General features: G+C 46.1%; 1 protein-coding gene across 1 annotated transcript; it reads right to left on the bottom strand.

Moving 5' to 3' along the window:
* Positions 1 to 2187: 2187 nt before the first annotated feature.
* Positions 2188 to 3195, bottom strand: LOC123064352 (E3 ubiquitin-protein ligase EL5). The gene has a single exon (XM_044487847.1). It carries the CDS (start codon positions 3139 to 3141, stop codon positions 2320 to 2322), a length of 822 nt encoding a protein of 273 aa, XP_044343782.1. The 5' UTR covers positions 3142 to 3195; the 3' UTR covers positions 2188 to 2319.
* Between the last annotated feature and the right edge of the window lie 10335 nt (positions 3196 to 13530).

Genomic DNA, 13530 nt, shown 5'->3' with positions numbered 1-13530 from the left:
CTTCTTTATCTTCTGTAGGAAGCAAACATAAGGAAATGAACCATGAAGCCGGCAATCCGCGTCAACTGGATGTTTTAGCTTTCAGTTTGTACAACTGATGTCTCATAATTGTGTCTTTTTCCTGTCCTTATGTAAACCTGATGTATGGTATCTTGTCTTGGTGGTTAGAACAGATTGAACTGTATGTATGTGACAATTAGTTAATGGAATAAAAATGGTTTGGTGCACCTGATGTGAACCCGATGTATGATGTCTTGTGATTATGCTTAGAACACATGAACTATATGTATGTTACAATCAATATGATATGCTAATTAAAGTTGTGGTTGGCTAAACAAAATGTTGAGGAATTATTGATCGGCAAAAGAAAACGCCATCAAATTGTTGGTTGGCAAAAGAAACCCCATCAAACAGTCGGTCGGGAAAGGCTAACACAAGGCCCAACAAAATGTTGGTCGGGAAAGAATACCCATCTGATAGTCGGTCGGGAAAGGCCCATGGTTACCCTCAGAGGCGGACCACGAAAAAATTTAAGGTGGGGCGAAGTCTCACTAAGAATTTTTTTGATGCGAATCAAAGGAGTCAATACACACTAACAATGCACACTACAAATGAATAACAAAATACAATGAAAATGTAGACATGTTCAATAGGAAAACAACCTAAAAACATACTGATAATGAAGCTTATAATGGCGTCTAGAAGACCCAGGTAATGGCAGTGCCCTACTCTCCTTCTGAAAATCTTCCTTAATTTTATTAAGAGCAATACTTTTGAAGATCTATCACACAATGTAAGACATATTCCTTAATTTTACCAAGTGGACATGATAAATATACCTCTTCCTCCTCTTTCTTTTGCATTTGCTGGTCCTTTCCCCTCCTTTTCCATCTTATGGATAGAAGTCACAGAACTACGCCGGTTGGGAATCTTATTAGCTTGTATGTATGTATAATCATCTAAAAACAAAAGGGATTATTCCATCTGTGCCCCCAATTTCTTAGTTGTGCTCAGTTTTTCCCACTCGCTCATTTTGCCTTGGTTTTGAGCAACTTTTCAGGGGCAAAAGTGAGGAAAATGTGAAGGCAAAAATTTTGAGTCATGGGGAAAAGTGAGTAAAAAGTTAACGAATGGGGAAAAGTGAGCACAACTAAGAGACGAGAGGCATAGATTTAAATAACCCAAAACAAAAACCTGTGCTTACACTAGCATGGATGAAAAATATAATTGTATAAACAAAGTGGCAGTGGCTGCAAATAGTTCAGAGCAGAGGAGTGGTTTAGAGTTTCGGACCCTAGCATATTACCAGGAAAATCCCCAACTGCCGTCGCCCGCTGGAGCCGCCGCTTGCTGCCGCCGCCCTCTAAGCCCCCGGCCAGCCGCCGCCGTCCGGCCGTCAACTGCCCCGTCGTCGGTCGCCCGCAGCCCTCCTCATCCTCACGACCTGGCCAGCTGCCGCCGCCGCGCTAGCTGCTTAGGGTTGCATCGCAGCTGGGTGTCGTGTCTTGTGTGCGTGAGCGCCGGATCAATCTCGACCGGTTGTTACTGGCCCAAGTGCCCAACAGCTGGATGCGTCGCGTCGGCCCATCAGGCCAGGCTGGCCAGCGTTGGGTGCGGTCAAACGAGTCAAGGAATTTATGCAAGTATCGATGCATATGTAATTTTTTTTTGGCCCAGAAGTAAGGTATGGCGGCCGCCATACCCAGCCCACTGGAGAGGTCCGCCAGTGGTTACCCTATCGGACTGTTGGTCGGGAAAGGCCCATGGCAGGCCCAACAAACTGTTGGTCGGGAAAAATACCCCTTAGCCATCAACCAGTCGGTCGGGAAAAGGCTTTCCCGTCTGGACTTTCCCCAACAGACAACATCGGTCGGCAATAGTCTTTCCCAACAGACTGTCTGTCGGCGGACATTGTTTTTCCGACCAACTTGTGTGTCGAGGATGTAGTGTTGTGGTGTAGTGGTGCTATTTGGACCTCGTGGTTAGTTCGGCATGTATATCGACTGGTTTTAAAATTGAGCCTTGAGTTTTAAACCGTGTGGTTAGTTAAGGGTTAAAGTGCGGTCTTTTTTCAATAAACTTTGATCTTGGTTGTCCACTCTCATAAACTTTGCTGTTGGATGTTACGTCCTAGAAAGGTTCACACGCTGACACACATATGGAGCTAGTGATTCTCTCAAGGATAACTTTTAGTCCTCATTTTCTGATCGATCGGTAGCTATCAAAGAACATCATCATATACTGTACTAATCTTTAAAAGAATGTCTATGCGGCTATGTCCTATATATACCACCACGTGTAAATATGTACGTATATAACTTAGCCGCTCCATGTGTCAACGCTACACCGGACCGGAGCTCTCGGGGATGCATAGGTGATGCTAATGCCCTGCTCTACGTCTGCCGTTCCACTGCAGCCGGCGCAGGGCGTAGTGTACCCCGACGGCACTTGCCTCCCGAAGCTCCACAGCCTCTTCACCGACCTCAGCCTGTTCACGCCCGGAGACTTGGACGCGTCGCGCGAGATCGCTGCCACCATCCTTGGCTCCGGAACGTCGATCACCAGCACTCCGTCGGTGGCCATGGTGAGCGCGCCAAGCGTGGCCTGGTCTGAAACCCCGAGCAGCACACTCGCCGGTAGGTTGGCTGCGTAGTTCGCCGGCTCCGGCGGTACGGGAGCGAGACTCGTCGTCGATGTAAGCGCGTCAGGCTTGCCGACGGTGACTCGGCAGAGCGGGCAGGTGGTGTGGGACGCCAGCCACCTGTTGACGCACCCGGCGTGGAATCCATGGCCGCACCGGGGCAGGAACCTCGCCTCCTCCCCGTTCTCGAGCTCGGCCAGGCAAACCGCGCACTCCACCAATCCGACGCCGTCCGCGGCGCGGTGTACCGTGACCGGCAGCGACCGCAGCAGCTCCGGGTCGACGCCCCTCGGAGGCGGGGCCACCATCTGGGCGCCCCATGCCGGACGACGACCGCTGGGCGCCGCGCTGGTGCTGCTGAAGTAAGTGTGGCGGAGGATGAGGAGCGCGAGGGCGAACGTCAGGAACAGCAGGAAGATGGCCGCCGAGATGAACACGGCGCCGGACGACACGGTGGGCGTGGCCCCGGAGGCCGCCGAGCGCGATGACGACGAGTCCATGGCGGCCCTGTGGTCTTTTGGTCGTTGATAATTCTGTGTGGTGAGTGGTGAGTGAACCGTGCGCTCCCTCCATCTCGAGCTGGAATATATACATGCGGATGGAGTGATCGAGCTTTAGAGGCCAGGTCAGTGATGCTGACTGACATGGATGGATGAAGCAGGGGAGAAAGAAGCTGGAAGGAAGGGGCCATTCAGATGCAGTCGTGCAGCGCGTGACGACGAGTCAACGAGGCCAGGCCAGGTCAGTGATGGGCCAAATGAGTGGAACCTGCTGCAGAGAGAGGCGCGAATATAAACACACGTCGGTTTTCCCCCGTTTTCCGTTATTTAACTCGGCAATTCTCTTCTGCTTAATTAATAGATGAGGTAAACTTTTTGCCTCTGTTTCGAAAAGAAAAAAAATAAACACATGTGACCATTATGAGAGGTCCTCGTCGTCCCATTTCTTTGGATTGCCGAGTACTACTACGGTTTAAGCTGGTGCTCAGGCTGGGATGCACCACGCGGTCCTTTTTTTTGGCAACCTTTGACTTGGTTGTGTGATTAATGGGAGGGCAGAGGTGGAAGACGATCCGGATGCCTACCTGGAAGGGGGAATGGAGGCGACGGCTGAAAATGAGGAAGAAGGGGAATAGTTTTTTGTTTCCGGATATAAACATCACACTTTATCTCACTCAAATATGTTTAAAGGGATACAAAGATGACCCGGAGGATCAAAAAGCCATAGATGACAAATGGCGGCCAACCTCGATCGAGATGGCTATTTTAGCTAGTCTATGAGCCTCCTCATTACATGCGCGATGCTCATACCAAATTTTACAGGCCTTAAACGAAGTTTACGAGATTCAGTCTCCCGTAAGATCATGCAGTTGTCACCGAGCTGGGTTTTTGACTTCAGGTCATCCAAGACTCTCGCACAGTAAAACGCGATGCGATGCTTCACTGCATGCATAGGTCTCAAGGGTAGCTCGTTCGGTCACACCATCAAACATCGCGACTGAAGCTCCTGAACTCTTCGTGCTCATCACGTTACACCACACCTATTGCACCCTTGTTTTCGGGTTTAGCCACTGCCCGTTCCACATTTAGTTTCATCACCCCCTCCGGCTTCGGGGTCCTGCGAGTAGCCGACCTTGCTAAGGAAGGTCCAATGATGTGCTTCATCGATTGAATGTTCAACTCATCCAAGTAACACTCGATAAACAAATGACTGGATAGTGGATTCTAGAATTCCTCCTCATGAATTGTTTTCCGGTGAGCCCACCAAATTGCCCACATGGTGGCTAAGACAGTGATGAAATGATCACTTTTAAGGGTATTGCAAGCGTTGAACAACCATAGGCGTGCATTGGTTGTCTCATCACTGAATAAAGGTACCACCACATCGTCCTTGCGTTAAGCCCAAACGCTCTTCGCCCTACTATACTCGAGCAATGCATTTCTACATGAGTCATTTGCCATGGGATAGGTGAATGACCTAGAACGGTGTGTGTGGGCATGGGCGACTTGGTTGTTGGCCGTTTGGGCTACAGTGGTTCGGAACGACACAACATGGCTCGGGAAGGGCGAACCAACCTGTGGTTGAAATGGTTAGATGGACAGTGGTATCCCCGAAGCCATAAGTTGTTGACGCGCTGTTGTTGCCGCTCTCATATACCGAAGCCGGCCTGAAATCGTCAATGACAACCGGAAGTCTTTGCGCACGTGCCCCTAAAAACCAGTGCCCAGAGCCGCAATCATCATTTTTAAACCTTGAAGACACTAGATGTCGCCTTCAGGTACTCACGACAAGAAACCCTGACCTTGCCATCCGGATGAGCCGGCGGGAATCTACGCCCGAACATCTGTTGAATTTGTCCCTGCGGACGGACTCAAGGAGGATCGGATCCCGGAAAACTGACTCGGAGATGAAGTGTTTGTCATATGCCCGAGCGTCACCTTGCGAGGACTAAAACCCTAACCTATCTACTAGCAGGAGCCCAGGCACCAGGATTCCCCTCCCTACCACCAGCCAGCTACCAGAGTAGCAGTTAGAGGGGAGTCAAATCCACGGTCTTACCGCTAGAGGCTGAGGGAAGGAAAGCTTTTCCCTAGTCTCCTTGTGAGAGGGGAAAGAAAACAGACGTCACCATGACTGTTCACATAGAATTCTCCTTCTGAACCTACTTGGCCTAATTATTGTTATTAGAAATTCAATCGCACGGGTTGAAACGACATTTTTTGGATTTTTCATAAAAAATCATTTCAGATATTAGGAATAGCTAGTGTCTGATATTATTAGATTGTAACTGACAGGGTCCCCAATTCTTCTAAACACTATTGTTGTTGCTGATATGCTTACCTCCAAATTGGGTGGACCAAAGCTGGTGGTTAGATTGTAGGTGCAGTTCCTCCCCTTTGTTGGTGATAGCTTATACATACACCAGTATGTTAATGGTGCAGAACTTCTTACAGATTGCAATCTTGAGGGAGCTCGAAACCTAAAGATGTTGTTCTATGTATTTAATGTACATCTTATATTATTTGGCCGTGTCTCCATTTTAACTTGTGTTATAGATCTCCCATTAACATGGTGTGACGTTGCTGCAATTATAATCCTAAACCCTAAACCCTAAACTAACATGTTACCACTCTCTCCCCGTCAACACTACCGTCCTCCCCTCATAATCATATGCCAATGTTGTCCCTCGAGTGGAGGCGGGAAGCCGTAGACCTTCGAATAGAGATGTGGGCCAAGGAAGATGATTGTATGAGCATGAAGCAAGTGAGTGAGCCTAGTCGGTTGTGTATTACGTGCACGAGAGAGTGTGTGGTTAGGCATCATTGAGTTGATTGATTTCATCCTCCTTTGTATCCACCTCTGTAACTTCTTCTTCTTCTTACCCAAGTTTCCCTCCCTGAATTCAAAATACTTGTATCAAATCTGAAGTCCCTAGGTTCGCCTATTGCAAGGATATGACAATTTGCCACCTAGTAAAAAAAGGAGAACTAGGATTCCATCCCTGGTCTCCCGACTGTAGCTTGAAGTCACAACAAACAAAATACACTTCCGTGATGATACGTGTTTGTCACAGTAGGTCGCGTTTTTTGTCATGCATGTACATCCATGACAAATTTATGATAGAATCAAGATAGTCATACCTGTCCTATCGTAGAAGTGTTCCATGTCATTACCAAAATTATCATCACGGAAGTGTCCACTTCCATGACGATAAATCGCGCGTCACAGAAGTGCTTTCGTCAAGGGTGGCCGACACGTGGCATCCACCGTAACGGAACGTCGTTAAGCTATCGGGTCGGGTTTTGGATCCGATAACCCGTTAACAGCCCCGACCAATGAGAAATTTCCACGTGTAAAATTCTTATTGGCCGGACAAAACATGTGTCAGCTCGTCAGTGGGTCAGATAAGCGTCTATGATATGTCGACACGTGCCACGGCCCACCACTGGCCCATTTAGCTTACAAAGCCGGCCCATTTGACTTGGTCAAAAGTTAACGGGTTGGCCCATGAAAAGCCTGTTAACGGTCTCTTCGCAAATAGCCCATTTTATGGCCCATTAACTCACGGCCCGTTAGGCACTAAAGGAAATCGGCCCAACAACGTCATGTGGGCCGTCGAATATAACACCAGCCCATTTTACTTTCGGCCCATGTATGGCCCACGACGTCTTTCAGCCCATATGAGGCCTTCGTATCTTTCGGCCCTTTACAGGCCCAGGTGACTATAACCCATAATTAACAGTAATTTTCGTTGTACCCGTTAACGGCCCGTGATTTACATGGGCCGTTTCCAGCCCGTGTTAGCTTTCGGCCTATTGACGGCACATACGTTCTTGGGCTCCTTTTCGGCCCTCGATTACTTCCGGCCAGTTACTGGCCTGTTCCCCTAATGGGCCAAATTCGGCTCATGGCAAGAGTCGGCCCGTTACTGGCATGTTCCCCAAATGGGCCAAATTCGGCCCATGGCAAGAGTCGGCCCGTTACTGGCCTGTTACCCTAATGGGCCAAATTCGGCCCATGGCAAGAGTCGGCCCGTTTCTGGCCAGCCCGTCCTATATTCTGGCCCATTAACGACCCATTATGCCTGTGACAGAATTAAGCTTTTGCAGTCCTACGGCCTGTTAACGGCCCGTTACCGTGCTGGGCCGATACCAATTACGCCCGATTACGGTCCATGTAGACCCATTTATCCGACGGCCCGAGGCCCACCGATTACAGGCCCATTTATTTATGGCCCGAGGCCCACCGATTACAGGCCCATTTATCGATGGCCCGTAGGAGACCCATGGATCCTACGGCCCGTATATGGCCCATGGGTAGTTACAGCCACTAGCAAACCAGGGAAAAAGAAGATTAGGAAATAAATAAGGCCGAAACTAACGCTAGGCTATTAAGGCGATTGCACAGATTACATCCACTCGGCATCAAAGATCGCCACCAGTGCAAATATAGGGAACACCCTACACGATACAAAAATGGCTTGCTGTTTTCTTCAGCCGGTGGCTGCACGTTAAGAATAAATTTTGTATCGCACCAAAACAAATTACAACTATATAACAAAAGGAAGGTTGGCATAAAACTAAACAGTCTAGCAGATAAATGCACCACCAGAAGTTCAGAAGCTCGGTTCATTTGACCTGACTGTTACGTTTTCATGTTGTATTGTCCGATGGAGCACCATAACCCTCGCCTTCATTTCCCCTAGGCTCCTGAACAACATAGCAAATGTCTGATAGTCTGGTTTCAAAACCATGCATATCTTGACGACATTGAGCAATGTTTCTCCTTGTTTCACAAAGGGCCTCTGTTAGGGAATGGACTTGTGTCTGGAGCGCAGATACATCATTGCTTTAAGCTTGCATATCTTGATCATGAGGCAGTTTGGACGATATTGCCTTAACAACCAACCCAGTATTACGTAGGAATGTGCTTTTGGCACTGTTGGTGGACAGGTACTGACCCACTGCAGCAAGAGTTGACATTGCGGTTATAGTTGCCTCGCCACCTTCAGAAGGTGGAAGTTCCACCATTTTTTCCATAGCTCGCTGAGAAGTTGAGGTTTTACATTAGTAGTACCAGAACAGAAGATATTAAGGAGGCAGCAAAACCAAACAAAATAGCTTTGGTCTATATACAAAACTTATTATGGTGAACCCATGTAAAATATTAGTTGTATTTTATTGCAAAGTACATAATAAAACCAGGTTCCAAACATATGACCATGTACCATCGCTAATGTATTGTCTATTTCTTCACATTGTATTGAGGGCTATGGATAAAGAGACAAAGTTTATAATACGGTAAGCATAGTATGACATCATTCATATCACAAAACAACTGAGAATAGACAAACAGACAATTGTAACGTTGTGTGGGCAAGTCCAGCATGGAACTAGATTACGGGTCAAGATCAAATGAACATCACTCCTCCCTTTTAAACCTTGTAAGGTGCAATGATACGCTAAGACAATTGTGTATAAAATTGAAAAGAGTAATAGACATTGGCTGCAAACCATGCAGTTCAAGGCACAAGTCAGAGTAAGTAGTAGTTAAAAGGCATGAGGATTAAGGACTTACAACAGCGGCTTTGACTGGTGTAGTCATGCCCTTCTTCTTGCTGGTGTGACAGTCCTTGAAGATTTCCACAACATTTGGTTCAGGTACTTTTTGGTCCTTGCGGGCTTTCCTCTGCATTTCGAACAAGTCAATATAGATATGATAATATGGTACAGCGAAAAGAGTGAAACAATAGCTAATTACAAGAGCCTCGCAGTGTGCAATATAGCTACGAGATCCTGTCGTCTGTTGGAATTTCACTTTCGTACGGTCGGCCTTGTTCTTTGAATAGTTCACCTACAAGAAGATAGATTTGTGTGGCACATGCGTCAATAGGACTTCAACATGTGATCTGATCACATATATATAATGTACCTGATACTTCGGATCAGACCAGTGTTTAACAAGGCCCCTCCAGTCTTCATCCGATATATTTTCCACTGGAGATGTTTGGGAAAGTTCACTGTTAGCCTTGCCTTCAAAGTGAGTTTTCCTCAAGTTATACCGATACTGTCGCAGAGCAGACTTGAAAACATGGGTGCAAGCTTGTCTGGTTGCAGCATCTTGGCTATCCAACTTGAACCTCATCTGTTGAAATTTATGGGAGTCTCATTATCAGCAACCTAGAAAGTATGGGACAGAGCAAGACGATATTACTTGTTTCCATACATAACCATACTTACAGATAAATGGTCGAGGAAGGAGTTGAACTGGGTTTCGTCTTTGTCATTCCTGTACTGAATCCATGTTGGGAGGATACGTACATGACACCTAATGGCAACTGCTGCCTCTGATACTAACTTGGCTGACTCTGTAGCATCATGTGGCCTTTTTAAACCTGCCTCAAAATAGATCTCCATTCTTCCTCCTCTAGATTTAGTTAACCTATCGAGCATTATCCCTGATGTTTATTTCCTCTTGCGCCTAGGTGCTAGTCCAACAACGAACATAGGAAGTGTTAGTGTACATCAAACTGTGAGACTATATATAAAGAAGCATGCAACTGTAACTTGACTCCAGCAACTATCTTCTTGCTGTTGAAGCTCACAAGGTTCATCTGATATTGCCAACTCGTCTTGTGTAAAGAGTGCTTGGGAAGTAGTGTCAGGTGGCAAGGGAGCTTGGGAATGTGCTGCTAGATCAGTTGACGCACGAGTATGTCGTGCAGCTGGTAGTACTGTGGTAGGTGTTGCAAGAACTAGGGATGTCTCTACTTATTTGGTGGTAGCTGTTTGTTTATGTTTGGCTTTTTTTGCAGCTCGTGTGGCATGGGATGTCGTGTTTGTAGAATTTTCCGCTGGACTTTCACCTTCTATTGCACCATCAGTACCAGCAGAATCTGCAGGATTCATCCGCTTCTCATTCCCTGCCATTCTGTGTTTCTTCCTCTTTCTCTGTGCCATGTTAAATCAAGATGACAAGAAAAACGAATAACAATTTAGTTCTTCAGAACAAATTGATGCGTGATGCAGACGGACTGAACTTTGATGTTAGACAACCACATGATAGGAGGATGTAATATGTATGAAAAACAGGACGAAAGAGATAACCAGAACTATGATGTGTAAACTAAGAAGAAGACATTTCACCAAATTAGAAGCAATGCAATGGAAGGTAGACACCATATGAAAGATGCTACAAATATCGCTCTGCCAAGTTAACAGTGTCTCAGCATAAATGGCGTTTAATTAAACAAATGTGAAGCAGTACAAGAAATAAATCATATGCAAGATGCAAACAACATCACACTACCATGTTAGAGGTCTCTCGTCATTAGTGCCATTGCATATTCACAGCATTGCATATTCACAGCTTATGATGTGTAAACTAAGGAGAAGGCATTTTAACAAATTAGAAGCAATGAAAGCTAGACAACATATGAAAGATGCAACGAATATCACTCTACCAAGTTAAAACTGTCTTGTCATAAGTGCCATTTCAACAAATTAGTAGTACAAGCTAGAAAAGAATGTGAGGTGTAACCTATATCACACTCTGAAGTCAAACGTGTCTTATGATAAGTGATTGTTGCAGGTTACACAATAGTAGTAATTTGATGTAAGAACATGGTGTGATAGACAGATATTGTATGTTCTAGAAACAGGAACACGTGTATTATTCAAGTATAATGTGTAAAGTAAGCAGATGGAATTCAACAAAATTAGAAACAATACAAGCTAGACATCACACATAACATGCAACCACATATAACAGTGCCAAGTTAGAGGGAGCACCAGTGATGCTGCACTAGGGGAGACGTGCTCATCATAAACACAGCTTTGTTGAGTGTGTATGCATGTGTTGTCTTGGAAATCATCTTGGGGTTGTGGAGGAGTAGAAACTGTAGAGGCCCTCCGTTTGGAAGGAGCACCTTTATCCGCTGCCTTCCTAACTTCCTTCCGCTTTATTGATTTTGGATTGTCAAGTAAAACCGACAAGAAAAAGCAATAGAATTCTCTCTTCAGAACTCATTCATGCATGATACTGACAATCACTACTTTGATGTAAGGCAAACACATGATACCAGGATGGAATATGTACGAAAAACAGGACGGCATGGCATGTTCACAACTGTTTGTGTAAACTAAGCAGAAACCATTCCAGCAAATAAGAAGCAATGCAAGCTAGACACCACATGAAAGATGCAACCAATATGACTCTGCCAAGTTAAAAGTGTCCCATCATAAATGGAATTTCAACAAATTAGAAGCAGCGCATGCTATAAATCATATGAAAGATGCAACTAATATCATACTGCATATACTAAAGGTGTCTCGTCATATTGGTTGATGCGGGATACAAAAAAACAATAGTTTTATGTAAGGACATGCTTAATAGACAGATGTACTATGTACTAAATACAGGAAGGCATGTCACATTAACAGGTATAATATCACATTTACAGGAGTATAAGTTAAGCAGACTAGCACATGCAGTTTAACCAGATTGGAAGAATTACAATCTAGACACCATATGCAACATGCAACCACATATCACGCTGCCAAGTTAGAGCAAGCACCTGCGATGCTAGTGTAGGGGAAATGTTGTAATCAACTACAGAGCTACGTTCACTATCTTCATCTAGCATTTCTGTTTCTTTAGAATCATGTCGGGAGGCTGACGCTACATTCTTTAAATGAGGAGTAGTCCCCTTACCTGCCTGCCTCGTCATAAGTGATTGACGAAGGATACACAAGAACATTAGTTTGATGTAAGAACATGGTTAATACACAGATGTACTAGTATGTACCAAAAACAGAAAGGCATGTCATATTCAAAGGTATAATGTGTAAGCTAAGCAGATGCAATTTAACCAAATTGGAAGCAATACAAGCTAGACATCCGGCTGGAGTGGTGAACATGATCATCTAGGAGCCGAGAGCCTGGTGGGAGGCGGGCTACTTCGCCACCATCGCGGCTTTTTAGTTGGCTTCGAGGTGATGCCTGTCTTTGCTGGGCTTGTCACTGGCTCGGCTAGTGCCCTGACTAGCTATTTGTCTTCTGGTGCTCACGGGATGGTGGTTCATGTAAAAAATATCTTTCCTTATCTTAATAAAGACCGACTTCGGCCTTTCGAATACAAGCTAGACACCATATGGAACATGCAACCACATATGACACCGCGAAGTTAAAGCAAGCACCTGGGATGGTGGTTCATTGCGAGCGAGTCCATCAACTCCAGAGCAATGTTTACCATCTCCATCTGCTGACACTACACCCTTTAAAGCACTGTAACGTGTCGCGCCTAGCCGCGTAGAAAACTGGCACGACTTGTCTCTTTTCTTTTTTGCTTCCCTTTCGGCAGACTCTAAAATACCCTTGCATAAAAACACAATAGTGAGAGTATGGATGAAGTGTGTGCAGAACTAGTGCACTGTAAAAGTAGCAGATAGCAGGTGGCTGAAAAATAAATGACACGAGACATATGATAGCTCTACAACATTGCATGGCAAACAAAATAAGATTCTACTCCGTATGATTTTGTAATATATGAGCACAGGAAATGAAGGTACTCCTCCAGCACACCACCACATGTGGTCATATCTAAGATAACAGTCGACTGAACATAAATAGGTCAGTCGATTTTTTTAATGAACCGTCCAATCTATAAGGAACGGCCAGATGGCCTTCGTCTACCTCCCGCCAGTCACTGTTGACGATCTTTCTCGAACCGCCAGCGACCACCGGCCCAGACCCGTGCCTCCGCCGCCCCGCCCTCCCATCGACCTCACACCACCGCCATGCTTGGCAGCGCCCCCAAGCCATCCCTTTAATCCCGGCCGACCTCCTGATCGGGCGCCAGCAGCTCTAGGCCGCAGACGCCCCTAAGATAAACACCAAGGCGCTGCTTCCCTGGCGTAATAGTCATACTAGCGCCTGTTACGCCAGGTAATGCTTCCGTTAATTGGGAATCAACTGGCCAGAAATTGAAATTCAGGTGGGCGACGGACCACTAGCTAAGGTGAAATAGTATATGAGGAGAAACCTTGTGCATCGCGAGTTACTAGGAACATCTAGTATCAAGAAGAAGCGGTCAACTAGTGTCTTCTGTGGGATGAATACCGTGCAAGCAGAGACGTAATATTTGCACGAATAAGGGAAGAGGAGTACCTTCTTTGGTTGCCGGTGTGGTCACCTCCACATGTCGCGGCGATCTTCTTCTTTTTACCGAGGAAACCGATGTTCTGGAGGGTGCAGGCTTGGACGAAGCCATGGCCAAATTGTTGATTGTGTTGCCGTGGCCGTATGTCGGCGGAGGGGAAGCAGATCCGAGGCGGCGAAGGATGGCGTAGCAGGAACAGCTCCGGTGCGGTGGAGGGTGGCGATGTTGG

Source organism: Triticum aestivum, chromosome 3B (assembly GCF_018294505.1).
Source record: "Triticum aestivum cultivar Chinese Spring chromosome 3B, IWGSC CS RefSeq v2.1, whole genome shotgun sequence".
NCBI classification, from domain to species: Eukaryota; Viridiplantae; Streptophyta; class Magnoliopsida; order Poales; family Poaceae; genus Triticum; species Triticum aestivum.
The sequence above is the reverse complement of the archived record's forward strand: the minus strand, read 5'-3'. Positions and strand labels throughout refer to the sequence as shown.

Coding starts and splice junctions, on each gene's coding strand:
- LOC123064352 (XM_044487847.1), bottom strand. CDS start 3,141: ATGGACTCGTCGTCATCGCGCTCGGCGGCCTCCGGGGCCACGCCCACC.